The 26,442-nt window shown below is 41.0% G+C and overlaps 1 protein-coding gene across 2 annotated transcripts; it reads right to left on the minus strand.

The window, feature by feature from the left end:
- Nucleotides 1-204: 204 nt before the first annotated feature.
- Nucleotides 205-26,357, minus strand: NAA25 (N-alpha-acetyltransferase 25, NatB auxiliary subunit). Of its 2 annotated transcripts, XM_015877774.2 has the most exons (24): nt 26,246-26,357; nt 23,698-23,783; nt 22,670-22,808; nt 21,252-21,370; nt 19,627-19,701; nt 18,716-18,823; nt 18,190-18,268; nt 17,605-17,716; nt 17,127-17,216; nt 16,615-16,784; nt 15,787-15,899; nt 14,316-14,523; nt 13,434-13,523; nt 12,572-12,752; nt 11,907-12,006; nt 7,552-7,703; nt 7,170-7,295; nt 6,640-6,883; nt 6,294-6,417; nt 5,947-6,012; nt 5,386-5,483; nt 5,071-5,181; nt 4,478-4,624; nt 1,930-3,426 (listed from the first exon to the last, which is right to left on the minus strand). In XM_015877774.2, exons 1-24 carry the CDS (start codon nt 26,301-26,303, stop codon nt 3,304-3,306), a joined length of 2,919 nt encoding a protein of 972 aa, XP_015733260.1. In that variant the 5' UTR covers nt 26,304-26,357; the 3' UTR covers nt 1,930-3,303. The 2 variants fall into 2 exon arrangements, with proteins under 2 accessions (XP_015733261.1, XP_015733260.1); XM_015877775.2 differs by lacking the exons at nt 23,698-23,783; nt 26,246-26,357 and adding an exon at nt 23,385-23,467 and having other exon boundaries at nt 205-3,426.
- Between the last annotated feature and the right edge of the window lie 85 nt (nt 26,358-26,442).

Raw genomic sequence — 26,442 nt, forward strand, 5'->3', positions numbered from 1 at the left:
CGGACACAACCAACCCCCCCCAAGCATAAATCTGAATCCCCATCCACACGTGTTAAACAACGAGCACACTCCGTGCACTTTATCTTCCCTCGCTGCACTTAACTTGTTTTTGCACTGCCATATACCACGATACCCCGGGTTGACCAAAGTTAAGCACCTGTTACCTCGTGACCATCCAGACAAAAATGAAGGAGGCAATAAAACTGATTTGTAACGAAACAGACTTTATATAAATTATAAACCCATCCAGTTTAAAGCAGATCTTTTGCAGTTCTGTCACTTATGTCCGTAGAAGGCTGAGGCATACATATCTTCTACAGTCATAAATTACAATAGTCAAGGAAGAGAAAGTTCAGATAAGGCTGCAGAGACGACAAGAAATCCCATTTAAGATTACTAACGGTTAAAATAAAGTCATGATTATCAATGATCGCAAAGTATAAATGCAACTCTCGAACAGTTAGAAGTGGTAAAAAGTACAAAAAAAGTACAAAATGATGGGGAACACAAACAGGCATTGTACATTTTCTTCTGTATGTAGACAAAGCAGGATAGGAGACTTCTGACCTTCATCTACATCAGACACCAATTTAAAGCAAAGAGAAGAGTTGAGGAGATCTGTAAAAGGATCGTGGTTCATGATCCCAGTAGTACAAAAGCAGTATTTTTTCAGTCTGTAAACAGTAGACTTGGTAGGTTTCTCTTTTCCCCCCAGTATTCTTTTCAGTTCTTCACCAAAAACCCATCCAAGAGTGGAAATGGGCAAACAGCAGCAACAGGTTATAGCCTGAACTTCTTACCAAGTGCCAGTGGGACATATGGAGGGGAAACACTCTTGTAAGAAATATATATTTAACTGTACACAATTAGTAAGAGAATTTTTCCCTCAACTAAGCCCCCAGACAATCAGTACAGTCATTTTTGTACCCCACCATCTCCTTCCAGAGAGGATTTACAGCTTGTGAAGAGATGGCATCTGTTTTATAAAACATTGAGTAATCAAAAAGTTGTATTCGACAAGTTTATCATTCACTGGTGGCCAGACCTGGAAATGGGACAGCAGGCAGCTCTGAAACACAGCCAGCATTCCCTGTGCAGACTTGCAGATGGTTTGAGACCAGCCACCAGCAGACCTGAGCCATGCCAAGTGCTGATGGGAAGCGAGCCATGCTTCCATCTCCTCAGACTGCTTCATATGACACACGTCGCCCCCAGCAGTTTCAATTCTGCTTTTAAGGGAACGGATGCAGAAAACTTTTTTTAAAGCAAGTTCTGCTTTCTGGCACGTGGGATTATAAAAGCTTGACTTTTATTAACATTACTTCACTTACATTGTCAGTGTTGTTTATTGTTTATGACTGGCTGAGTTCAATTTGTTGCAGCAGCAGTGCAAGGAAACTCCAGCACGAGCCAGCCCTTGGCCTGTGCCCTCTGGATGAGGACGTCGTATCAACTCTGCATTCAACACTGGTGTTGCATGAAGCCCCATCTACATTTGCACTGCCGTGGGAAAGGGATGGGACAGACAAGCATCAGCCACTGCTGCTATTCCTCCTTTAATTCAAACGAGCAGTGCAGATTTGTGGCTCAGTGCTTCTCCGTTAATTGCATAATCTCTGCGCGTATCCTACGTGTTTCAAAGCATCAACATCAGTTATCAGTCTTGCTTTAATTTAAGGAACACACCCTTCTTTCCAAAAATGATATTTCTATACAACGTGTAAGACAGTTCAGTTTGCTCAGGAAAAGTATTACTATAAAAACAGACTTAACACATTTTGGTATTCCTCCAGCCCAGAGCACTTACCAGACGTCACAGTTAAACCATTAGGATCTCCATTACAATTTAGACAACCTGCAGACAGCCTTCTTTCCCTCGCAGGATGGGGGCAAAGCAAAACTAAATCCAGCAAGAGCAGCAATGTGGAATTTTTACACAGGGGATTTATTTTAAAAAAATACTCTCATCAACATTCTAGCATTTCTAACAAAACATCTTCAGAAGAGATGACAAAGGATTGTCAGCTCCCTTAAAACTTTAAATATAGACTTCAGATACTAGCTGCTTTAAATCAGAACGAATCTGTTAAAGTCTGACCTGTCCCTTGGATTGTAGGTGCAACACATACTTTTTTTTTTTTGCCTACAAGTTTTAGGCTGCATTACTCATTTAAAATGGAAAAAAAACAACCAAAAACAAAAACAACAGCAGAAATGCAGACTCAGTGGGAGCAGATGATGTGATTGCACTACGAGAACACCTAATGAGCTAGTACTTGAATAATCAAAGATCAACTGCAAAAAGCAAGCATACAGTTATAAAAAGTATTCTCAGCCTCATACTACAGCGGAAGCAAAAGTTACCTCTGCCAACTTAAAACCAAAGCCAATAGGATTTAATTTCTATGAAAATATTTAAAGTCTTAAAGTCTCAGTAATCTAAATACACTTCTTTAGAAGTCATGATGATTGCTGTTTTACATTAAACTGTCATGAAATTAGAACGCAGTGTCAGACATCACTGCAGCTATTATATACACCGTCTCTACTTTTGACTTTTGCCGAAACACTGACTCCCATCTCTCTAAAGCTTAATGGCCAAGTTTGCTCCTCATCAGACTCGAAGTTTCTCTGAACATGAAAGCAACCTGTGTGTATGCTGATACTACCTCCTTCCTCCAGCAGCTCTCTTCACGTTCAGCCCTTAGAGGAACCTGCCTCACCACTAGGCTCTGCTGGAAAGCTGCACGCAGAGGGTGTTCTGTCAGCACAGCCCCCATCTCCCTGCTGGGCCAACACACTGAACTCAGTAGGACCAGGTGGCTTGTGGACAACCATAGGCAGCTCCAGAACTGGCTCATTTCATTGGAGGTGGCTGAACGTGAGCATCTACTTCTGCTCTCTAAGGCAAGGGACCATACGAAAATTATAAACACTGTATGGTGATGAAAATACAACTCCTTTGAGATCTATGCTTTACACTGGATTTCTATTGCTGCTAACGACCATCTCCAGTTGTTTCTAGAGATCAGAAGGGAAGAAAGTTATTCAATTTTCTCCTGTTGTTATATGCCTATGAACATGTATAAAAAGTGGTCAAACCCCGATAAGGGTCCCTGCTTCTCGTTTATGTACAATAATTTAAGTCAGCTGAATACATCTGTAATACCTAAAAAATTCGTTTTATGATTTTAAGTCCTTCATGCATTATGAGGAAGTTCTGGATTGAAGTGACGGTATATTGGATGTTGCTTCTGTCTGGGACTCTGGTGTCACTCTCCTGTGGAGTCTGTCAACGATTTCTCAAATCTTTAGTTTTTTAATACTATCAAGTCTCTTTTTCAGCAGTTCTCCAATTTCCTGAACCGAGTGATGGTAACTGCTCCGCACCTTCCCCTGCACAGTCTTTGTAAACTTTTTTTCTTCCTGCAAATTGCAAAAGAGAAACCAGTCACTCAATAGCAGGTTTTCAAGTTCTCCCATGAAAAAACATCCCCTCCCACCTCACCTCAGCAGTAATAGCCCATCACCAGTAACAGCCCATCCCTGAATCACATCAGAGTTTTCACCAACACTTGAATGTGAGAACGTTTTTTACAAGCACTTTGTAGTTCTGAATGCACAGGGCTGCAAACACAGCTCTGGCTGTGAGCAGTGCTGTGCACATCGCCTATTTCTGGATTTACTGCAACCATATCAAACAAAAAACAGAATTGCAAACATCACAACTAAACACAGAGAAAGTCCAAGATTCCCAGAGGTGCTTCTGCTCAAATCCATGTCAAACTGATGCACAGTTTTTACAGGTCTACCTTGCGTAGCTATTTGATGTCTTCCAGGATGGGATATGGAGGAATCTAGTGACTCAAAAATCCAGAACAATCACAAACATCCCAACAATTATCTGAAAATACCTGATGTTCAAGCTTCTTTGGTGTTAGGAACACGTACTTTGAATTTTAGTTAAAATCACATAAATTACAGTGTAAGATTTCTTTATCAGTTTTTGGTGGTTTCTGTTTTGCTTTCAAGAAGATGCTCCTCCATCAGCTTCATACAGCAACAAGAGAAGGGAAATTCTAAGCAGTGTGTTATGAAATAGAGGACAAACTAACTGAAAAAAGCTGGTTAACACATAGGTGGATACAGTTCTGAAACAGCCAAATGCAGCATTTAAACCTTCCCCAGTTTAAAAAAGCATTAGGATCTTCCTAGACAAACACATATGACCTGTAGGTCAGATTTCCTACTTCAGGACAAATGCACCAGAAATCTCTTTGTGTCTTAAGTGACAGCTCATCAGACGCGGCAAAGTCACTGCACCAGGTGAAACTCTACAAAAAAACCCCAACTCACCATTCCAAAATTAATTCAGTTTGGTCCCTAATATTTGGTTAATAGCTATTAAGTCATCCTTAACAGGTTATCTATCACACATAACACACTAATCACTCATATAACAATGGTAAGTTCTTACCTGTAAAAGCAGAGTGTCCTTGAGGGACAACTCTTCAAGTTTTAGTGCAGTCAGAAATACTTCAAGCCCTTTGATGTGATCTATTACGTTAGAAGTTAATGTCTGTAGTTCAGTAACATAATCCAAAAAGTGTGTAAATACAGGTGGCTAAAATAAATAAATAAATACTTTTAATTTATAAACACATACTAGTATCTCTTCAGTGACAATTTTATGTAACAACTCAATTCATAATGCTTACTCTATTGCACACCCACATACCCCAACACTTAAGCTTAAATCTACCTATCCAGATAAACAGTACCAGTTAACTACTGTACTGCAGTGCATTCACACCAGGGAGATCTGTGATAGTCTAACTAATATTTCCTGTTATAAAGATGTCACACCATGTCAGAGATGTGGCAGAAGGCAGAAAAGGAGTTTAAAAAAAACAACACATTGTTTGTAAAGTAAGCTCTGCCCAACATCAGATTCTACAAGGCAGAGTTCATGCAAAATAGTTAGTTAGCATGCCATCTATCCTGATAGAATTCTGTACAAATAGCTGGATTGAGGGATGGAAGTGGAAGAGAAAAGGTTATATTACCTACCATAGCTACATTGGTTTCTTTTTTTTTCTTCTTCTTTTTTTGCAGGTTGGATTTAAAAGGTCGAAGGACACCATCACAGTAACTTGATACCCACTGAGTGATGGAGATGGTCTGCAAAGAAAGATAAAGGTATGTTACAAGCTGCATTTACAGGAGGCATTTTAGTGTACATACCGGAAAGACTCAGAATATGCAAAAGTTCTGTTTTCATGACTGACTGAGCATGCAACTCACTGTGTTTTAGTCTCCACATTTCCACTCTATAGTGCTCCACAATTTTAATTTTCCAGCAAAAAAAAATAAAAATAAAAATACCTCAACAAAGAAGACTAAGTTTTCTAGCAGGTTTGGTTGAGTTTTCAAGGTGCCATCTCTGACTTCAATCAAGTCACCTTTACATTTATTGAACAAATCTGAAAAAAAAGAAAAAAAGGAAAGCCTTATTCAGGACATGCAGATCAACCAACCCAGATGATCCTTTGCTACATCCTGGACAGAAATCAGTCCTCTGACTGCTCTGCTGACGAGGCTGTTATTGATAAGTTTAGCTAAAGACATTCAAGAAGATTGAGCTCCAAAGTTCCCTCTAACTTGTATTTCATTACAAATAGTATCCCCACACAACGCTCGGACCAAGTATCAGGAAACAACAGTTGCTAAGATTAGACTGCAAGGTAATGAAATGACAGGGCATAATGACATTACGTGGATGCAACAACTTTGTGGCCAGACAAGCTAGGGGCACTTTCAGCCCTGCTCTCAAGCATCTTTCTAAAGGGTCTGCAGATCCATTAATGCAATTTCTCATATTTGCAGCACACTTGGGAGCTTATAACTGGTTTAATTACCAGTGTCTTTTCTTGGTTTACTACTTACCTGTTAGCCGTTCTATTAAAGACTTGAAACTATTCCCTATCCTCTCCTGGACTTCTGCTGAATCTTCTGAAAGAAAACAGAAAAAAAGCAGCTATGAACTGTAGGTTCTGGATCTCCTGCTCCCAGAAGAGATGCTGTATTACATCAACATACACCACAAAAATGAAGATATGGATAAAGCACTGAAGTGCTGTCTCCCATGAAACAGCGTCATTCATAAAATAAAACAAGTCATAGTTGGGTCCACATCACCCAATGTCTAGCAGTTTTCCAACTAAGTGGAAACATACCGCATTCCCTCCCACCTCATAACCATCTGGTTAAGCCCCTGCCCCTCAAACACTTACCTAAGCCATTGGTATCTAGTTCATAAATATCACTAACAAGATAAAACAAGCTAGTCTGGCATTGACAGCTGCCATTACTGAAGAAGCCAGCCATTCGGGTAGGAGGAGGGCCAAGGACAGGATACTAGGCAAGAAGCAAAGAAAAAGATAAAGGTGTTGCAGCTTTTCCTTATCCAGAACACAGTGTTTGTCTCTGGCACATCTCTCAGTCAGATTCATACACTACAAACTCAGGGTCAGTTAAGTGCATTCTGCAGCCTGCTGGACGTTACAAGATGCATTCAGTTTTTCTGCTTGCATTCACGTTCATTTAATATTTGAGGATAGCTTTTTCCTTAATGGGTACCTGAATTTTTTGTTCTAGAAACTTCTTCCCTGAATCCACTGCCGCTTCCAGCTGCTGAAGCAGAGATCGAATTGTATCAATCTTGGATGAGACGCCATTCTCTGCAGTCTTTTCAGAGTTCTTTGGTTGAATACTGTGACTAAGAGTTGGGAGTCCGCTTACTAGCCTTAAAGTTAAAGACCGGATTCGCAACCACAGGGTTTCTTCCTCCAGTGAGAGTTTCCTATGTTCTTCAGAAATGTCCCTAGAGAAAGGCACCAAATGTTTTCAGGAAAATGCTTCAGTTTTGCAAAGTTGCAAGCTTCACTCAGGTACAAAAGCCTACCTGAAGTTATCAAATAACATATTAGGAGGGAAGAATGATCAGAAATTCAGAAAAACATTAATATGTAAAAAGGCAGCACTGCTAGAAGTGATAAATGAATGTTAAGTTTGCAGTTAGCAGGTCTAGAGAACATTTAAGTTACCCTGAAAGGATTTTCTTCACCTATGCTGTAGGAAAAGGCTCAAAACTACGGTTATCTACTCACCTGTCTTTTGGATCCCAATTAAACAAGACTGTCAGGTCTCTGTTGTCACGCAAGTCTTTCCATGGAATGTCATCCTCTTCTGGGCTCAGACTCATGGACTTTATGCTTTCTTCTAAACTAGAAGATCTGCACATAAGATTAAATATTAAATCAAACATTTGATCACTGGAAACAAACATCCAGAAGACTGCAATCTCTCCACTGTTCAATTGCTGACTCATCACCAGTGTTACACTAAGCACAAAGAAGGATGCTGAAGGAAAGAGCAACTGAGAGAAATTTTTGGGTTTTGGTCAAAGTGCCGCTTGGTCAATATTCTACCTATGCATAAATCTTAATTTCTGTCACATGAAAGAATGGCATTCGCTGCTGCTGTACTTACATATTTGCTTCAAGTAAGAGGTCTAACAACATCCGTTCTGTGCGAACTTGTGCAAAGTGAAGGGAAGAGTTCAGCCTATTTCTAAATGCAATGAATTCTGGAATCTTCTCAAATGCACCGTATTTGTAGGCTTGAATGATGTATTCTGAGGTCTACAAGAAAGCACACACCAGCTTTGTATTAGTAACTTCCACAAATTTGGAACAACCAAGTTGGTCAATGCCAAGAAACTGTATTTCCGTGGCTTTCACTAACCCAGAGGTTCAGAATCTGGCAAATGCTCAAAGCCCAGGAGGATCCTGCAGTTTTGCTTATCTAAGTCATCCAAGTAGTTCTGTTCCCTAAATTTAACAACGCCTCGAGGATCTACCGGGCAGGGCTAGTAAGTAACCAGACCAACACTGAACAAAATCAGATTGCTGTCAACACAAACAGAAAAATATTTGTAGGTCGGGAGAGATGGTTTTGAAAGTTTCTATTTTACTGTTGTTTTTCAGATGGATAAATCAATTAGTTGCCTCATTATGAGAAGTACTTTCAGGCAAAATAGACACATCCCAGATTTTCTGGAACTGACTTGGATGTGCATCACATTATCACAACATAGATAAAAAAATTACTCACACAATTTTTTGTTTCTCTTTATTAGTTGTTTTTTTTTTTTAATACAGTATCACAAGATAACATCATGCACACGTACATGTGTTACAGTACAATCTAACCACCAAACAAAGCTGTCAATGTCCATAGGATAGTTTGCTTCCCCTCTGGTGAAGCACAGCAAAACAAGCCACATAACTAACATTCCTCATCTGTCCAAGCAATCTCCAGAAGATTTCTGTGATGAAGAGTCCCAAACAGGCAGAATTTTTCACTGAAATACACAACTGGAATGACGGAGTGAACATCTTATGATCCCTGTCAATACAGATGGCTGTAATCTTAAATCAGTTTCTCCACAATGGAGAAATTCTGGCAGATCAAGTATTTTCTTCATAGCATCACCATGAAACACACTGAAGATCAGAGGCACCAGAAAGTCCCCAGGGCAACTGAAATCTGTACAGCTGTATTGACCAAGACAACCTGCCCAGAAGGGTTTGAGAGAAGAGGAGCTATCACTCACAGCTAAAAGCTCCCATTTCATTTTCTCTCCTCCCTCCAACGTAAGAAATGCCTTCTGGATAGCTCTGCCTTTTTCCTATGCAATTTGGTTATTTGCACTGTACGAAAAAAATATGCCAAATATTCAGAAACATACCCTCTGATATACAGCCTTGCAGAGGTCATTGTCAGGCTACGGGACTGCACTATGGGCGCTAATTCAACTGCATCGACGTAGTTTTTAAATCCCCATAAGACACGTTGCTGTTCTGTTTGCCTGCGGATCTGGAGAAATTAAAGACGGACGGACACAAGAAAATTAGAGAGATTACTCGTGATTCTGCATATTTAAAGGAGGACTATCTTGAGAAGAATGAAGTTGCCTTTTTAGTATCAGTCAAATATAGCAATACTGCCTTTTCTCTCCTCTCTATTATTGGCATCCTCTCCCAGAACAGAAATATTATGTCAAAACTGCACAGTGCCCTGGATGGCTGTTACTTATGAGACCCAATCTTAAAGGGGATTCACTTTAGACTGTTAAGTTCAGTAAGTTCATACACTTCCTGCTCTAGGCGAAGTCCCCTGCATAGCAGAGAGCATTTGCAGGACACGATCCTTATGCTGTAGCAAACATTCCAGCTAAAACATTAATCTACAGAGAAGTAGGCAGTATCTGAAATCAGGTAAAAAGGTAACCTTGATAGGATAGTCCTCATTTAACACTGCAGTTAGATACTGTAATGGGATTCTGATCACGAGAGGAAAACCCCAACAGAACCACTGCAGCACAGAAACTCGAGGCATATTCTGACCCCGTGATATTGGAAACATTTTATAGTAAAGAACCATTTCTTTTTTCCCCACTCTGTTCTTGACATATCTAAGATGAACAGCACGTTGAATTGAGCCTTCTCCTGCTTCAGTCTGCAGCTTGTGGTTGTTTTTGTAGACACTTGCTGTTTGCAGGCTGATGTGGCTTCTGATGGATTTCTTCCTTACTGAAACACTCTGAAGACAATAACCACTGGAAGCATCTAGAACCCGTGAGGTTTGGCTGCTACTCAAGAACAACGGCTCACAGTTCTTTGGCTGCAGTACTCCAAGAGACATGACATAAGCAGGATCCCACGACACATCTTTGTCTTGTAGCACAAAGCATGTAACACTGATTGCATTGTTTTACCACCTCTTGCCATTTCAGCCTTTAAGGTGTGGTAGTGAGGCAAAACTGAACAATTCAGGTACCATTTTTTTCCAGCATTTCTTGATAAGGAGTTGAGTAGCATTTTCCTTGCAATGGCACTTGGAACGTGTTTCAGTGGGCTTTCACCAGTTTGCACACGCTGAGTTACTGGAGACAGTTACCTCATACTCTGCAAGCACCTTTATCATTCCTGACACAGAGAATCACCATCTTCCTACTTCCATCAGAATGCTTTCCAGGGAAAGATGATTTCTTGATGCTTTACAATACAGTGTTCCCAAGCACATAAGTGACATTTGGTAGTTTGTTTCAGTTCAATTTCTTTTCCACCTGGCACACTGCAGTAAAACATTTTGTTTATACAGTTGATTCCAGCCATTGGTTCTGGGTATGCTCTTCATTGAAATCTTTCAGTATATGTTAAAGACTGAACAAGTTACTCAAAAAAATAAAAACTGGACGACCAACAACAGATATATAGATATAGGAGAAAGCTGTTTGTATCCAGAGCTTCACTCTAGCACAAAACATTGTACTCAGGAATGCAAAGATTCTTAGCAAGTAGAATCAGTGCTTAAACAATAAGCAAGTGAGGGAAGCAGAAGAGAGTGAGCTTCCACCCTATGACCCACACACATCTCCAAGCATCCCCCTCCCTACAGTGAAATGACCATGTCAGGCACAGGTCACAGTAACTCAGCATCTACCTTCTAGGCACAGGTAAACGGCAACTGGTACCATGCACACAGGAATAATCCGGGCTGCCAACAGCACAAGGATACTAATCTGAGGGATTATTGTCTGAGTACCTTCAGAATCTTTACTACTCAGTACAGATAATTCTTATGTGTTTTTACCTACTGCTGGGATGGTGGAAAAACAGGTTGCGTACCTGCAGAGCCCCTGCAGCCAGCTTAGCCAGTAAATGGAAGAGTTAAAACAGGATTGCACCTTTGTTTCTTAAGCATCAAGTCAAAATAATTTTCTCCCCCCGCCCCTTAGCAATGAACAAGCTGTAAAATGTAAGAATACAAAACATACTCCCAACTCCTCAGAATGGGACAGTCTCGCAATTATACTTGTAGTTTCCTACCACTGTTCTGGACTATTTTCCCCCCTTATTTGCCCAATGCATTTCTACCAAGATTTCAAGAGAGTTGTTTACCATTCTCCCACTCAACCCATTTTTCATGCTTCCACGGGAAATGTGAATGAAACTGATGTTTTCCCTACGAATGTACCTGAGAGAGCTTTCTAATCAAGACTAATTTAGACAAGCACTGCTACTAATCAGCAAGCTACAAGCATGACAGATGCCTAGGTCACAGCATGCATTTAGGAAGGACCCAATCTCTTGAAATAATTTAACTACTCTCCCCACCCCATCCTCAAGGTTCTCATTCAAGACAACTTTCTTTTAATTCACACCATTTCACAGGGGTGAACTGAATAAGGCAGGTAGCTCCCATTAGCACAAGACCAGCCTTAGCAATTTGATCCCATCACCTAAAAATAATGCAGTTAGTCATGACTTCAAGAGTTAACTCTTCCCCTCTGAAATTTCCCCACATCGTTCTTTGCGCTTCCATTTTCTGATGAGCATTCCCCATAACACGTCATCTCTGCTTCAAATGAGTACAGCTTGTACATATCATCAACACCTTGACCCACCATCCCTGGCTGCTGTGTAACTTTTCAAAGTGCCAATAGTCATATGGCACCAGGACTTAACAGCTACATTATGTCACACTTACTCTCAATCACAATTCAATCACTTCAAGTAATCATGGCAACTTTTAGAGTATTCAGATTGGCTTATATAAAAAAATTCCTAAAGCAAAATTCAATCTAACAAGTTACAAACCTTTGCAGCGAGAAATACAGGCTGAGGAAACCTTTACTATAAACACAAAGCTGCATGTATTATTCCTCTTGTGACTACCTACTACAGTTCTGTAAGTTCTTACGTATGACACAGAATTCAGTACAGCACTATCAACATTACTGGCCTACTGTAAGGATGCAGAGGTTTCTTTCAACTTACATCTTTCTGGTTGGAGTGGAAAAACCTGAGTGCAAAATTGCAGGATTGGGATGCAGCAGCGTAATGGCCCAGTGACTCTGCATAGCGCGTCAGAAGATAACTGCAATACAACACAGCACAAGTCAGACAGCAGCACATGTGCTGGGGAATTCAGCTTTACTGAAAAGTCTGGAGGTTTAACAGGGATACTCTCAACATTCATATTAAGATTTAAGCTTTTAACAGTAAAGGAAGGAATTCTTCATTGCATTGTGGAAGCTCAGAGTTCTTGCTCACTTAGGTGGATGGAGGAACTTTATTTTGAAACTCACAAACACACTAATTGAGGCAAGGCCATTTGGTTGTGTTTGCTTTAAGCACTGCTCCCAAACTTTGCTCAGCAGTGACCCAGGCTGCTACACCCAGCTACAACTGGCACCAAGATACACATTTCACAGATCTCATATTCTGTTTAAGTAACATTCCTAAGGTTCAGAAATGATTAAAATCACACAAGAAAGATACTCCACTAGAAGCAGAGCACGCTTTAGTAGATGGATTTTACATATTTCCAGAACACAGTGTGACAATCTACCGTCTTTCAGTAGCAATGACAACTGAAGAGATCTCAGAAACAGTTACCAGAGGGTCACTACAACCAATTATTCTCAGTATATACTACCCACCCGATGGTGTCGTGCTGTATGTGTTTTGCATCAAGGCTGGAGTAAAGCTCTGCAACTGGTTCAAAAGCACCAAGCCTGCAGTAGATTCGAATGAGCAGCAATTTAAACTGAGCATTAGAAGGACTATGAGATAATCCTTCTTCTAAAAGGGTTAGGCACTGCCACACAGCCATCTCTTCACCTGGTGACAAAGAAAAACACAGGTGTGAACAGGGAGGGGTGTTCCACACAGATGGTGTAATTCACTTTGGCATCGAAGCTCCCTTCCTCATTTTGCACTTCATTCAGCACATTCCCACCCCAGTGCTACAGCTGGTGGAGGAATAATTCTTTACAGGGAATATCCAGCTCATGTCAGCACAGAGCACAACCCTCATGTACTGGAGAAATATTTCTGAGATTATGAGACCAAGAAAGCAGAGCAGATGAGAAGAATTACTAAAACCAGAGCAATGAGCCTCAGCTGAAGTCTAGAAGCCAGGACTCCAGGAGACAAAGCAGATCAAGGAGGAAAAGAAATATTTTTCAAAACACTTCTGGTGTCAGAACGAAGCTATCAGCATTATTTGTGCAAAGGGAGAGAAAAATATCTACATGGTGAACTTGGAACAAGCTTCTGGGGATGGACAACACTGAGCTGTGTGAATCAGCAAAACTCTGCCAGGACTTCCACAAATTACACAAAAAAAATTAAATCCCTTTAGAGTTCAGTCAAATTGAGAGGCTCCTGAAATACCACACAGCAAGAAGAAACTGAAAGCTATAGGACTAATGAGCAATGCCTGATGCACAGTGGCCACACAGGCACAATATGCCTCCCCACAACCATCCCAGGTGGTATTAAGCAAATATGGAGACATACCTTCCTCTAGCCACAGGTCAAGCAGCAGGTGGACTGCAAGGAGGCAGTAATAATCTGAAAACTGCAATTCAGTTTTCAAACAAGTTTTCCCTAAAAATAAAGACAAAATTACCCTGAATTGCAGAGTTAAAGAACTACTTACTACGCTGTCAGCTGTTTCTCAATTGCCAGCTCTATCAAGTGGCACAGACACCTGGCAGATAATAACCACTGCCTAGTTTATACACCTCAGAATTTTTCTTTAAAACAACTGCACTCATGCTCTATATCTTCATTTCCCCCCCTCCTCAATTCATTGTGCTTGAATTACCAAAGCAACACATTTTATTTCCTCTAACATTACGTTTCCTTGGCTTCTCTGTTCTTGGACTCAAACTCCATTTAGAAGCACTGAAAACAAATCAACAGTTCTCACACAAATTCAGATTTTTTTTTCTTCCTGATAACAAATGAACTCCTGTTGATGATTTTGAAAAGAAAAGTCTGGCCACTTCATATATCAACATCTGCTAGAAGAAAGCACTTTGTAACTGCAAGATTTAAACACTGGTAATAATGCCCATGTTTTTATCCTATACACACCGTTGATAAAGCCTGCCTTTGCTCAAAGGCACAGGCAAGCATAAAAATACACCACGTGAGCTACTCACGAACATCTCATTTACTTTAAAGATACAAAACTGAAAAGAAATTAAAAGGAAACAGAATTCAGGTGCCCAAGGATATAATAACAAAGGAGAGAACATAGTATCTAGACGCACAATGGATGTAATACATCAGTAGTGATGCAGGCCATCACAGTTTGTGCTGTCACACTCGCCTGGAAAAAAAATTCTGAAGCTCAAAAAAAGCTACAACACTGGTTTCAAAGTTTTTCCTCACCAAACTCCAATCCATGGTGGTATCTTAACATTAACTCCCGGACCACAGTCAGCTTTTGCTTCTTATCCATGGCATGATAGATACCAAGCAATCTGGAAAGCTGCACCACACACAAGTGTTGTTGAAGAGCTTTGATGTCGGCTGGCAGTGCGATTTCGCTCTCTGCTGTTGATGACAGAGGGATTACTTCCAGCAATTGACTGATGAACTGGAAGAGAAACAGTTGTTAAAATTTTGCAGGGCAGCTGGAACTACACAAACAGAAGACATCATTTCCTCTCTCAAATCAAGAAGAGCAAATGAGGTGGAAGTGTCAGTGTAAACCTTGACATCACACTGAAATCAGTTGCTAGAGAGCTTGTTTTTTAATTCTTAATTTTGGTGAGCACAAGTTATGGCTTTGCTTAACAGCTTAGTTCATCAAACAGACAAAAAACACACAGGAAAGTTTCCAATAACTGACATACAAGGGATTTCAAGCACTTGTTAACACTCAGAGGAATAACAGATGCAATTAAAATAATTAGTTGCTGAAAGTCCATAGCACACTATATGGGAAATTTTGCACTGGTTATTAAATTTTCTTTCAACTCTGAAGCAATGCAGGATGCCTAGAGATGTCATCATCTGATTAATTTCCTTTAGGTTGTAAGAAGAGCAGTGTCCCACTGTTTACAATATTATTTAATGGGAGACAGCAGACTTCTCATAATACCCTGCAATGGGATCAGCACTTCCAAAATTATGAGTTAAATGTACTACTGACCACAGCTGATGCCAGTGGGTGAGAACACATCTAAAATATCAGCAACAACCAATACATGCCAAGGCCACCATTCTCCTCATTAGTAAAGCTGTAGTCTTACATTAGTAAGGTTTACAAGTCAAGAAAATAAGAAAACAATACTGTCCATACTTTGTTAACAAATACTTTAATGAAAAGCCTCTGGCTGATCCAGGATTCTCCATCTAGCCTACTCAGCACAAAGTTGTACACAATGGCTTTGAGAAACAATGGGATGAGTGACAGGATTCCCAGCTGCTGAAGTCATTCAACAAACAGCTCATGACTCTGCACAAACAGACTTTTAAATTGAAGAGGGCTCATTTCAAAAAGATTCTGGAAAAGTTGCCATAGTTCTCTTAGTCACCACTCGATCAGTATCAACATGTCTATTCTTCAACATTGCAGCAGAGTAAAACATGCAACAGCCTACCTGGATCCATCTGCCCAACTAAACGTGCAACTTCAGTGTGAAAAATAAGGGATGGGTAAGATAGGAAACAAGAAGGATGTTTTTGTATAACAGAAGCTGCAGTAGACAGCAAATACATCTCCCGTGTCTGCTGTTCTAAATAGATCAAGCTTCAGCTTTATCCATCCCTTAAGAAGACATGGAGGTACCTTAACAGAAGTATAAAGGTGCAAACAAGCGCTCTAGTTCCTGTCAGCATCTCAGACATTCCTCACCTTTGTGTATTGGCTGGATGGGAGGAGATCCACAAATACTTTGAGATCAGTGAAACAACAGGGCTTGTCCCCGAATTTCTTGAAGTACTGGAACATTAGTTCTTCTGGATCACCTAGGAAAAAGAGCCAGTTCACCTTTTTAATATGCTCCATTAAAATCTGAAACGATAAGATCACTTTAAAAACAAATTATCAAATGTTTCTCAGTTTGGAATTATGCAGAGATTTACAGACCTGCTGTAGACCTTAACCCATACTGTCTTTAGTAGCCAAGGATACACCTTAAGAACTTCAGTCAAGCTACTTTGGCAGATAAGAGCTAAGCATAATACGCATGCATGCATAGTCCCTGCTTATCTAACTCATTTAGAAACTAGTAATCACAGGTACAGCTGTAATCATATTCTCTCCTTTGCTGACTCCCCGACTGCAGTTTTTAAACGCAAGTTAAAAAGCAAATCCCAGCATTACTGAAAAAAACAACAAAACACAACAAAACATCCAGAGATTACAGCTAAACAGAAGGACTCTGTACAAAAGCAGTGCATCGGGAATGCACTTTTCATCACAATGACACTGATCATATGCTCCCAAATTCCATAGATCCTTTAACCTGCTTAATTTTACAAGCCCTGCAACAGTCTGGAACGACTTTCCTTTTTTCAAGGCTCATCTTCTAATGCTTTCAAAATTCTTTGCATTACTGAAACCAGCACATACAATGTCATAACACACTGCTGAATTAAGTACATGCTGAATTAAATACAAAGAGATTGTTTTGTGTTCTCTCTCCAACGTTTAATTTATCATCCAGTTAATGGCTCTTACCTAGTTTATATTCATCGTTACAGCCTCTGCAACGCAATCGTCTGATCAGCTCCAGTTTAGCTAAATATGGGCCTCGAAGTGGCCGAGTGCTCTTAGATTCTTCTGTTATTCTCTCTTCTATAAATTTCACAGCTTGCTCTATAGAATAGTGTACCTCTCCTTCCAAAGAGCTGTGCAATTAAAGAGACAAAAGATCTTTATTTTCCCCCATTCCTAGGTCAATGACAACATCTGTTCAACATACTCCCAGAACACTCTTAAGGAAATCTGGCATGACGGGTTTGCTAATTCAATAACATTAAAAAATATGAACTGGAAGAGCTCTATGCAGTACAAACCACTATTTATACAGCTGTTTCCAACAGACCTGCCAGTCTCCATAAAAACAAAGTAGGGAAGACATCATCTGGAGCCTGATGTCAGGAAGTCAACCAAAGACAGGGACACAGCACTGAAGGCAAAAAGTTCTCTCTAGCACAATGGAAAAATTCACAGCAAAACCGTTGACTTACTGCTCTTCTTCCAGAGGAGGTGTCCAGGATTCATCTATGAGCTGAAATACTGAATCAAAGTAGGTTATATAGAACTGCCAATCATCTGAGCTGAAACAAAAAGGAGACACAGAACAATGTTTAGGGAACTGCCAAAACAGTAACTCACTTCTAAAACCTCAAAAACTGAATCTGAGGAATAGCAAAGATTTATATTATAAAAAAATACAAGTGTGCTAGGAATCATTTCTCCTCTAATAGATCTTGCAACTACAGTTCTGAACAAAGCCTCATCCCTGTGACCTCCACCACAAATCCTCCAGAATTCCATTTTGTTGCTTCTTCCTCAACCAATGGAGTGTTAATATTTGAAAATACTCTTGGAACCTTTGACATTCTTCTGCTCTAACCACCATTTACAAGAACTACTGAAGAAGGTAATTCACAACCAGTCAGGGATTTTTCTTCAGTCCTCGATAAGATTGCAGAAATGTCTCACTTTTTCAGCAGCAATCTTCTTGACAGCGCGTTGCACTCTGGCCACCTACACAGCTTCTTGTACATCGCCATGCACTTGTTCTCGCGGCTCTGGAGCTCACTCGTCAGCTTCTCTAAATTAAAAACAGAAGGGCTAATTCATTTAATCAATGCATTTCCTTCAGTGATTATAAAGCATCAAAGTGTGTTATTATAGTCAAGGATGCAAAGCAGTAAGACAATAAAAGACTCTCAAAGGCTGGAAAGGCCATATTTCCTATGCAAACCTTCATATCCCCATTCCTTAAATCTGCAAGAGTATTTTAATCACCAGAAAGAAACAGTCCACAACAATCAAGACTATAGGATAAGTATATTCTTCCAAAATTCATTGTTGAATATGATTCTTAACTGTCAAATGTGTTTGGGTAAAATCAGTTTGCATAAAAGAACCTCCAGAGTTTGCTTCAATGTTTGAAACAGCTGCTAAGAAGCAAGCACGCTTACAGGTGTTTCCCTCCCCACACCCTGTAGCCAGTGGACAATCTGAAGCAAAAGAGCTATTGTTCCATCATGCCCATGATTATTAATTGACAGCATAAGTTACCTCCTAGTTTTCCTCTCACAACATCTAAGGCTTCCTGATATTTCTCCAGACGTTCCAGAATCATGTAGTAAAGTTCGACCTTGGAAAAAAAGATTAGGCTGCAATGAAACTTGCTAGTAAAATAGTGTACAGGTACACCAAGAAATAAAGTGACTTGTGTTACTGTCATTAGAAGGAGAAGACTGTGAGGACTGCAAAGTTATCTTTAGCATCCCAAGGGTGGAGCACTCAGGAATTTAGGTCTTTTTTTGCCATTATCAGTCCTAAAATGTCTCTCGGGGCCTCCCAGGGAACAAAAACAAGTACTTCATCAAGTCAAATCAAAAGAATTTCCTTGGCCACACTTTTTCATATCCCTCCCCACCCTCTGCTTCATCTCCTTCTGTACCAATACGTTCACATTTAATTCCAGAACATTACTGATTATTATCTCAGCAAACTTAAAATAATTAACTGCCTTTAACACTACACCCCTTGTCTCAAAAATGTTGAAATCAAGCTGAAAAAATATATCCGCAACTCTTACTTCAGCCTCAGCTTCGATCTTATCCTCTTTTACCATTTTTTCCACCATTCTCTCAGCTAGTGGCAAAAACATCGTCTTGGAGAGGTTTTCATCCTGTGCTGAAATAGACTAGAGAAAGGAAGAACTACTGTAACACAGCATCGACGTTTGTGTTGTCCCACACATTGCTTTCCTCTGTGATCCATGAGAAGAGAGCAAACTCGGATGCTTTAACCCCTTCTCCACATATTCAGAATGCCATCCGTACACACAGAGAGCAGCCACACTGTTAAACAGGCAGCAATAAAACTAGTGAGCTGGAACACTCTCTTAACTGCACTGCCTAGAGCCTCATGCATTTAGGCACACAATAGCCATGGCAAACAACACCTTACAAGAACACGCTTGTATTTTCCATGGCACATTACTCTGGAGAATGTAATTAACAAGTCCATGCTTATTTGCTTGGCCAACACTTTGTCAGGTCGTTTAACTACTGCTTGAATCCACTATCTCAACTAACACAGCACAGCTTATCTGCTGTCTGTCATTGCAGATTTGCTGCAATCTGAAAGACGTGAGACGTGCTAAATCCAGCACTCCTGGAGACTTTATAGTCCAGGTACAAAGAGCCACAGTTCTGCCTAAGAGGCTACAGACAGTACCTGTCTAACTTAGGAGCCAGCAGGGTAATAGCCAAGATAGAGAAGTTGTGAAACTGTAAGATAGACAGGCTAAGCTGCATTAAAAAATACAGCACTTGCTTTGAGCCACATTAGTAATGTGGTTTCAGGAAGGTCCCACCCTCCCAGCATCAAACAGAAACAGCTCTGACATTTTACTTTAGGTATCTCCAATATTCTCACTAAAAACATCTCTGTTTGCAGTACACCTGCAGTAAAAGTCAGACCAATTTTCAACACTGTACAGACCTGCATAATCAGGCTCATCACGGACCAAAAATAGTAAGGATTTTTGGGTACAATCTTATAAAGTGCCATTCCAGCCTGAAAAATAAGACAGATTAATTATTCCTAAAACATCTGTTTATGAACTCCCATGACAGACAATGCAAGTTAAGCAGCAATGATGGCAGCATGCAACCTGAAAGCAGCAACTAGATGGGAGAGCTTTTAATCAACCCTTAAGTCCTTCCTGCATTTAACACATTGCTGAAGAAGAAGGACGGTGAAAGTTTCAAGGATGAAGAACTTTGAGCAAGTTTGACAAGGAACAGCAACGAGCATGTGCATGTATGACTGCCTGAACAGATGACAGCTTTAATTAGAAACGGTAACTGCATCAGGAAGCAGGAGATGTATTCGCTAAGAGCAAAGCAAGATATTTCCAGCACTGCATTTTTTTGGGAGGGCTGCAAAAATTAACTCGGACTTTTTGGATATTCAGTGACACAATGTATCAAGCAAGAAGAACAGGCTTTTAGTCTTTAACATTGTATTGACACACACACACACCTTGTTAGCAATAATCCTTTAGCTTGCTGTTACATAATCATCAGTGGAATACCACACCCTACCAGAGGGTGAAAGATTCAGACCTTAACACCACAGTCACGCTTTCTTTTCAAGTAACTTGAATAAAGGTAACACCAAAAAGCAGATCTCTATTAATCAAGATCCAGGCTTAAAGTCAGAAACATAGTAATGCAATATTTTTCATCCTTAATATGCTCACATAAGGATTGCTTTCGTAAATGTCATGCACATCAATAGCTTTTCCCCTGTCTACAACTTGAACTCAAGCAGCTTACAAGCTGGGCAAGAATGGAGAACAACACTACAGCTTAATATTTTCCTCCAGTTATTTAAACCATGCATATAAAAATTCAAGTCACCTTAAAAGAGCGGAAGCAAGGACTTTAAGAGTCATTTACTTGGCTCATTTTTTTTACATATATATATATATAGAAGAGTGAACACGCATGTTTTGAAAAGAATCTTCCATTTATAGGCATTCTCCAGGCACCTAATTTGGAAGTGACAAAAACAAAACTAACCAGCATGACAACGCTCTGCCAACTGAGAAGATGAACTTGAAGCACTTTTAGTTTGCCTTCACTGAATTGCAATGTGTTCAAGCCTAATTGTATGCTAGATTTCAGAGGTAAGAGCATGGGCAAAATTGCTTTTCCTAAAGACAACAGTAAATTAATAAATCAAGACTGAAAGCATGGAACAGATGATCTTGCTGGACCTTCCTGTATCTATTTCCAAATTGCTTTATATTACACTGTAACTACCACACAGTTCAAGACAGAAAAGACAAAAACTTCCTGTTCCAAAATGGCCCATCAGCGTGGATACACACACAGAAGGCACAATCGTTCTGCTCCTTTGCAGGAAAATGAAACATTAGTCTTCATATAACCCATTCCCTACAATAATGGTAATTTCAGCCCTTCTGCAAAAACAGAGCGTAGCTCCTGCATCAGCTCAGCCTGCTGTTCTGGATCATTGAAGAGGAATTAACAGTTTTTTAAACAAAAAACAAGTTTGTGACAACTCAACACGACCAGAACATAAACCACTGATCATACCTGTTGCATCTTCTTGTATTCTCCAACCCTGGCATAGGCCATGAAGAGATGAGAGTGATACTCTTCACTGTTGGGGACTTTCTTTACAGCTGCCTCATAAAGTTTAGTTACAAGTTCCGCTAAACCAAAACCAGATGTTTGAGTTAAGACACATTCGGGATGAAATTTAAAGTACAGCTACTAAAAGATAGCAACAGTGATACTCTGGAGAGTAACATAATTAAGTTCATTAACTGCAGAAACGGTACTCCCTCCTCTAAGACCCCAAGTACTACAAACAGTAGTCTAAGAAGGAAACTGCTTAAAATAAAGAAAGAAAAACAAACCAAGAATAGTTTAACAACAACAACTGAACTGCTTGGAAACACTTCTAAGTACTTTCCTTGAAAAATTTATCTATTTTGAACTATTAAACTGAGTCAGAACCTTCTGGTCCTGGCAGAATAACACCATGTGAATTGCACATCAAACCAAAACATTTTCAGAGCCTGACATCAAGTTAGTTACTCTTATTGAAGGTTTGCCCAAGTGAGTTCTCTCTCTTTTCTCAGGTGCATTCTTAGGAAGTGAAACACTTCACACTGTGTTTCTTAGTAATAGGTCTATCATGACAAAATAATTAGGACACTATGATAGGCAAAACTTTTCATCCTTCCAACATCTTTCTTCTTTAGACATACAATGTTACCTCAGTGTAATACTAAAAATGACACGTGATGTGACTTTCACATAGTTTATGCATCACTGACATCTATTTCTGCAAAGGTTGTTTCATCCCATTGCCATTTGCTCAAGCAATTCAGCAGGAAGTGTTATCACCACCAAGAAACACAAGCTGACAGAAACAACTGAAGAGCTGCAGATAAGCAGCATGTGAGGTCTGGATTCTTTCATACAAGGGCATGCAATTCTACTCAGTCAGTCACTCACACTCAAATTTTATAATGCTGTATTGCTACAAGGATCTGATTTCACAAAGGTAAAATCAATTGGGAGACCAGGACTTCCCTTCTGTTTGTTACACAGCTTATCAAGGCCTGAAGCCCCTGACTACTGTCTAACAGTGTAAAAGATTTGTCATCTTTATTACATGCAGCAACAAATCCTCTCATTTAAACAACAAAATAAGTAAACTCAGGCTGGTCATGATGGACAGTTACAGCATGCCATTCTTTTATAGGAACTGTGCATACAATAATGCTAACAAGAGAAGCCTAAGCAAGGTTCTTTGCTTTGTGGTGACCAGTGAAGCCTTAGAGATACCGATAACACGTCATTTAAATTCCCCAGCCTCTTAATAACATGCTTGAACATACCTGAACTCTGGACTTCATACACTCCCCATGAAACTGTGGGTCATGAACACTTTTAAAAGATCAGAACTATGATTTTTAAGAGAAGCAAAGGAAAAAACTTACGTCTATGCATTTCCCGGTAAAGAATAGTTAGTGCTTGCAAGGAATTATCATCTGTGGGTTCAAGTGCTGCTACTTCTTGTGCCAGAGCATACGCTTCATCTTGCTTGCCAGTTCTCTGCAAGCCAATTGCCTTTAGAACCTATTGATATAACACAGAGGCAACCGTTAAAAACAAAGTTGGCAGTTACCAGTGAAAATCTTATTCCTCAAGAGGAGGTTTGCCCAAGCACCTCATTACTTCTAGAGAACTTCGGTTTTTAATGAAGCTTCAAACCCATATGGCTGCAGTGGAACATTTCCAAATGCAAACTGCATCAAATAACATGGCTTTGTGTTTCTTAATATACGTGCAGGCCACTAAGGCATCGGCTGCAACTCAGTTCTTCCTACCTGCAGGCTCAAAACTGACCACTCCTGCCAATTTTCATCTTTTCTTTTAATAAGTGGCCAGAGAAAAGTGACATAAATAAGATTCAGGTCAATGACACTCGCTTCAGCCTGGGTAGCTTCCAAAATGTAGAAGTAATACAAACTATAGAGGAAAATCCATAGGAAAAATAGAAAGATACTCAAATGTTCAGGAAACTGAGGAACAAAACTCTTCCCTTCAGCAGGGGCATAGCAAGGAAACTGAATGAGAAGCAAAAGAGCCTCAAAAATCACTTTATGTTACACTAAAATTACGCCTTCCAAATAAACTACTCCAAATAGGTACCTAAGCATAAGGTCTAAGAGAGGCATTTTTAAGGCATAGCTCATCAGCCCTGGTTGCTCAGAGTGGCCCTGATAGGGATCTCGGCAATTATCACAGGTACAGACACTTATACCAGTCAGCAGAGGCACCTCCCTGGGAGGATCCACAAGAATTTTCAGGCAAACAAAGAATTGCATGGATCAGAATAGTCAGATGTTCCAGAGTGCTCTGAACACACCGTGGTCTCTGGAAGATCAGACCACACAGAGCACAGCAGAGCACTGCAAGTCTCCGACGATGCTCCACCACCAAGTCAGTGAACGACCCCACTTACCTTTGCACAGTGAAGATCCTTGTGTTTTTTGAGCAGTTTATCTGCCTGCTGGATCGCCATTTTATTATTGCCATTATCAAGGTAATCTGCGTAAGAAGAACACACACAGCATTAAAACAGAACACAAAACCATTCTAGAAAGCTACCTCTAATTTCACCGAGGGCTACGCGCTGTTAGGGCAGCAGTGCAAAATGCATTTTTCCTGTGCAATTATTCCTAAACCAAACAGTCAGGAAATGTGTCACTTTGTAGACTAAGCATTCATCTTGCTGTACCAGTTCTTGTCATCCAAACAAACAAGCTTCTGTAATTACTCCACAAAGGTCATCACACCAACAAAAGAGCTGTATGACAGAGCGCTTCTGCAGCAACAGCCCTTCACTAGAAACTGAGATTTCACTCTTTGCTTCAGGAAAAGTAAGAATTAATTGGGTGTGCTGTTGGGACATTTCCAATGACTTTTAATGGGCTGTTGGTCAGAAACAACATGCTTGCAATCTATCAAAGCATTAAGTGAGATGAATTACTTGTTCACTTGCTCTATACTAAGAGGCAGAACAAGACCATCCCCTAACAGAACACCACTGTGCCTTAACCAGAGCAGTTCTAAAGACAAAGAAGAGGAGATATCCTGACGTGCCAACAAGGGAAGGGTCTGCCTGCACCGTTCTGGCCTCTCCCCTAACAAATTACAAGCAGATCTAATGCTGGAATACTGCAATTACATTACACATCCTTTTCTCTTCAAGATCACAGCTCTCATTATGAGATAGAACTCTTAATGAGTCAAGAGGTGACCTTCAGTGATTCCTCGGTACGTTGTACAAAATGTGCATCTATACTAATGAGATTTATACTCTGCAGCTTTAACGTTTGTTTCCATCAGCCAAGTGGTGCAGATTTAAAGTCGAACTAATTGGACTCCTGAGACCACGCAGACAAAACCTCAAACCAGGCAGCCTGCCCCAACCAACCAAAACAAGATGTTGCTGTATCAGATATTCCGACCACCTCAACCTGTAACACGGCGCCTTTACACGAGTTACAGGTAACCTACAGGAACCTGTGCATCACCTTTAACCTTAAAGCTTCAGCACAGACTCATCAGTGAAGGGGTTTCAAATATTCTGCACACAACACCCCAGCGATCTCTCCACATACAGGCAGATGTTTCTTGGTTTAAGGATCCATGTTATAACTTCCACTTGCACACAAATTACCTGCCAGCCTGCACTGCCTGCCTTGGGGCTGTAACAGCAACTCACTGATAGCATCTCTGCTATAGGCCTGCTGAAGTAAATCAAATGAACCACAAGCCTCTCTAAACTGCACAATAAAAAGATTATATTTTGCAACAAGGAATAAGTTTGTTGGAAGCCAAAACATTTGGCAACTCCTAAAGAAATCTCAGCTACAGGAAAAAAAACATTTAGTTCTATGCTGGCTACAGGTCTGCAGGTGGTTATGTTCGATGGATGGAAGTGCAACATGTGAAGCTACAGGTGAAGGCAGAGAAATGAAGTCGAACAATAAAGACATCTGTCAATGAGCCCCAACTAATCAAGGCAGAAGGTGCGAAATGAAAGGCACTTTTTAGAGTAAAAGAGCAAACTTGAACCTCATTCTGCACATCTCCTGCCTGCAGCCTCTATGAAGCTGAGCTTCTACCTGGGTAAGGGGCAGCACCAAATTCTGACCTCATGGAGCAGAAGTAGCAGAAAGCACGTTTAGATCAACATCAGCAACAGCCGTACTCCAAAAGCAACGCAAGGAAACACGTATCACCTGGGTTAACATCTATTCAATCAGTTTCAGACTAGACATTACATAGTTTATAGCAAAAATTACTGGATGCTAATAAACGTGGTAATCACACCACGTTTACCAGGTGCACCCCAAGGCAGCGGCAGCTCCTTTACAGGGAGAGGAACAGAAAGGAAACGTGCCCGTTGTGTGAATTACGATCCATTTCACATTTTCAGAGCAGGAACGACACCGTAGCCCGGGGAATCGCATTTTTCTCTCTCTACTTGCAGACACACAGAAACTTGTTAACAATTTCTTAAGCAATCTCAGCTGCATGCAACATCCCTGGAAACGTTTTGGGGCAGCTCACCCCAGCGCTTTCCCAACACTCCCGCTCCTCTCAACTTGGTTCATAATCCAATTCATTTCCCTAACAAACTAATCAGTCCGTGCCGCTCCGCACGTAACTTTAAAGCATCCGCGACCGCTCGTTTGTTTTCGTTACTCGAACAAACCGACCCGTAACCCCAACTCCCCACGCAGGGACAGGCATGGGACCGAACGGCTCCGCTACGAAATCAAACGGGGAACGGCGACACCCGGCACGGAGCAGGGAGCCCCGGCACCGCGGGGCGGGAGGCCGCAGCGCCGGGCGGAAGGGGCGGCCTGGCGGCACACAGCGGGCCTGCTCGCTGCCCGCCACACAGCGCAGCCCCGTGTGTCCGCTCAGCTCCATGGGGCGGCGGCACGGCGAGACACGCCGGGCCGGGCCCGGCAGGGAAGGAGCCCCGCGCACCGTACCGTAAATGGGCCGCAGGCGCCGGTCGTTGGGGTCCTGCACATGGCCCCGCGCCGCCATGATGAGAGCGCACAACCGCACTGCGCAGCCGCAGGGCCGGGCCGAGCCGGGGGCGGGGGAAAGGGAGCAGCGCTCCGCCCAGCTGCGATGTGACATGGCTGCGGGGAGCCTTAGGGCGGGGATGGGGATAGTGCGGCGA

This window comes from Coturnix japonica, chromosome 15, assembly GCF_001577835.2.
Source record: "Coturnix japonica isolate 7356 chromosome 15, Coturnix japonica 2.1, whole genome shotgun sequence".
Classification (NCBI taxonomy): domain Eukaryota; kingdom Metazoa; phylum Chordata; class Aves; order Galliformes; family Phasianidae; genus Coturnix; species Coturnix japonica.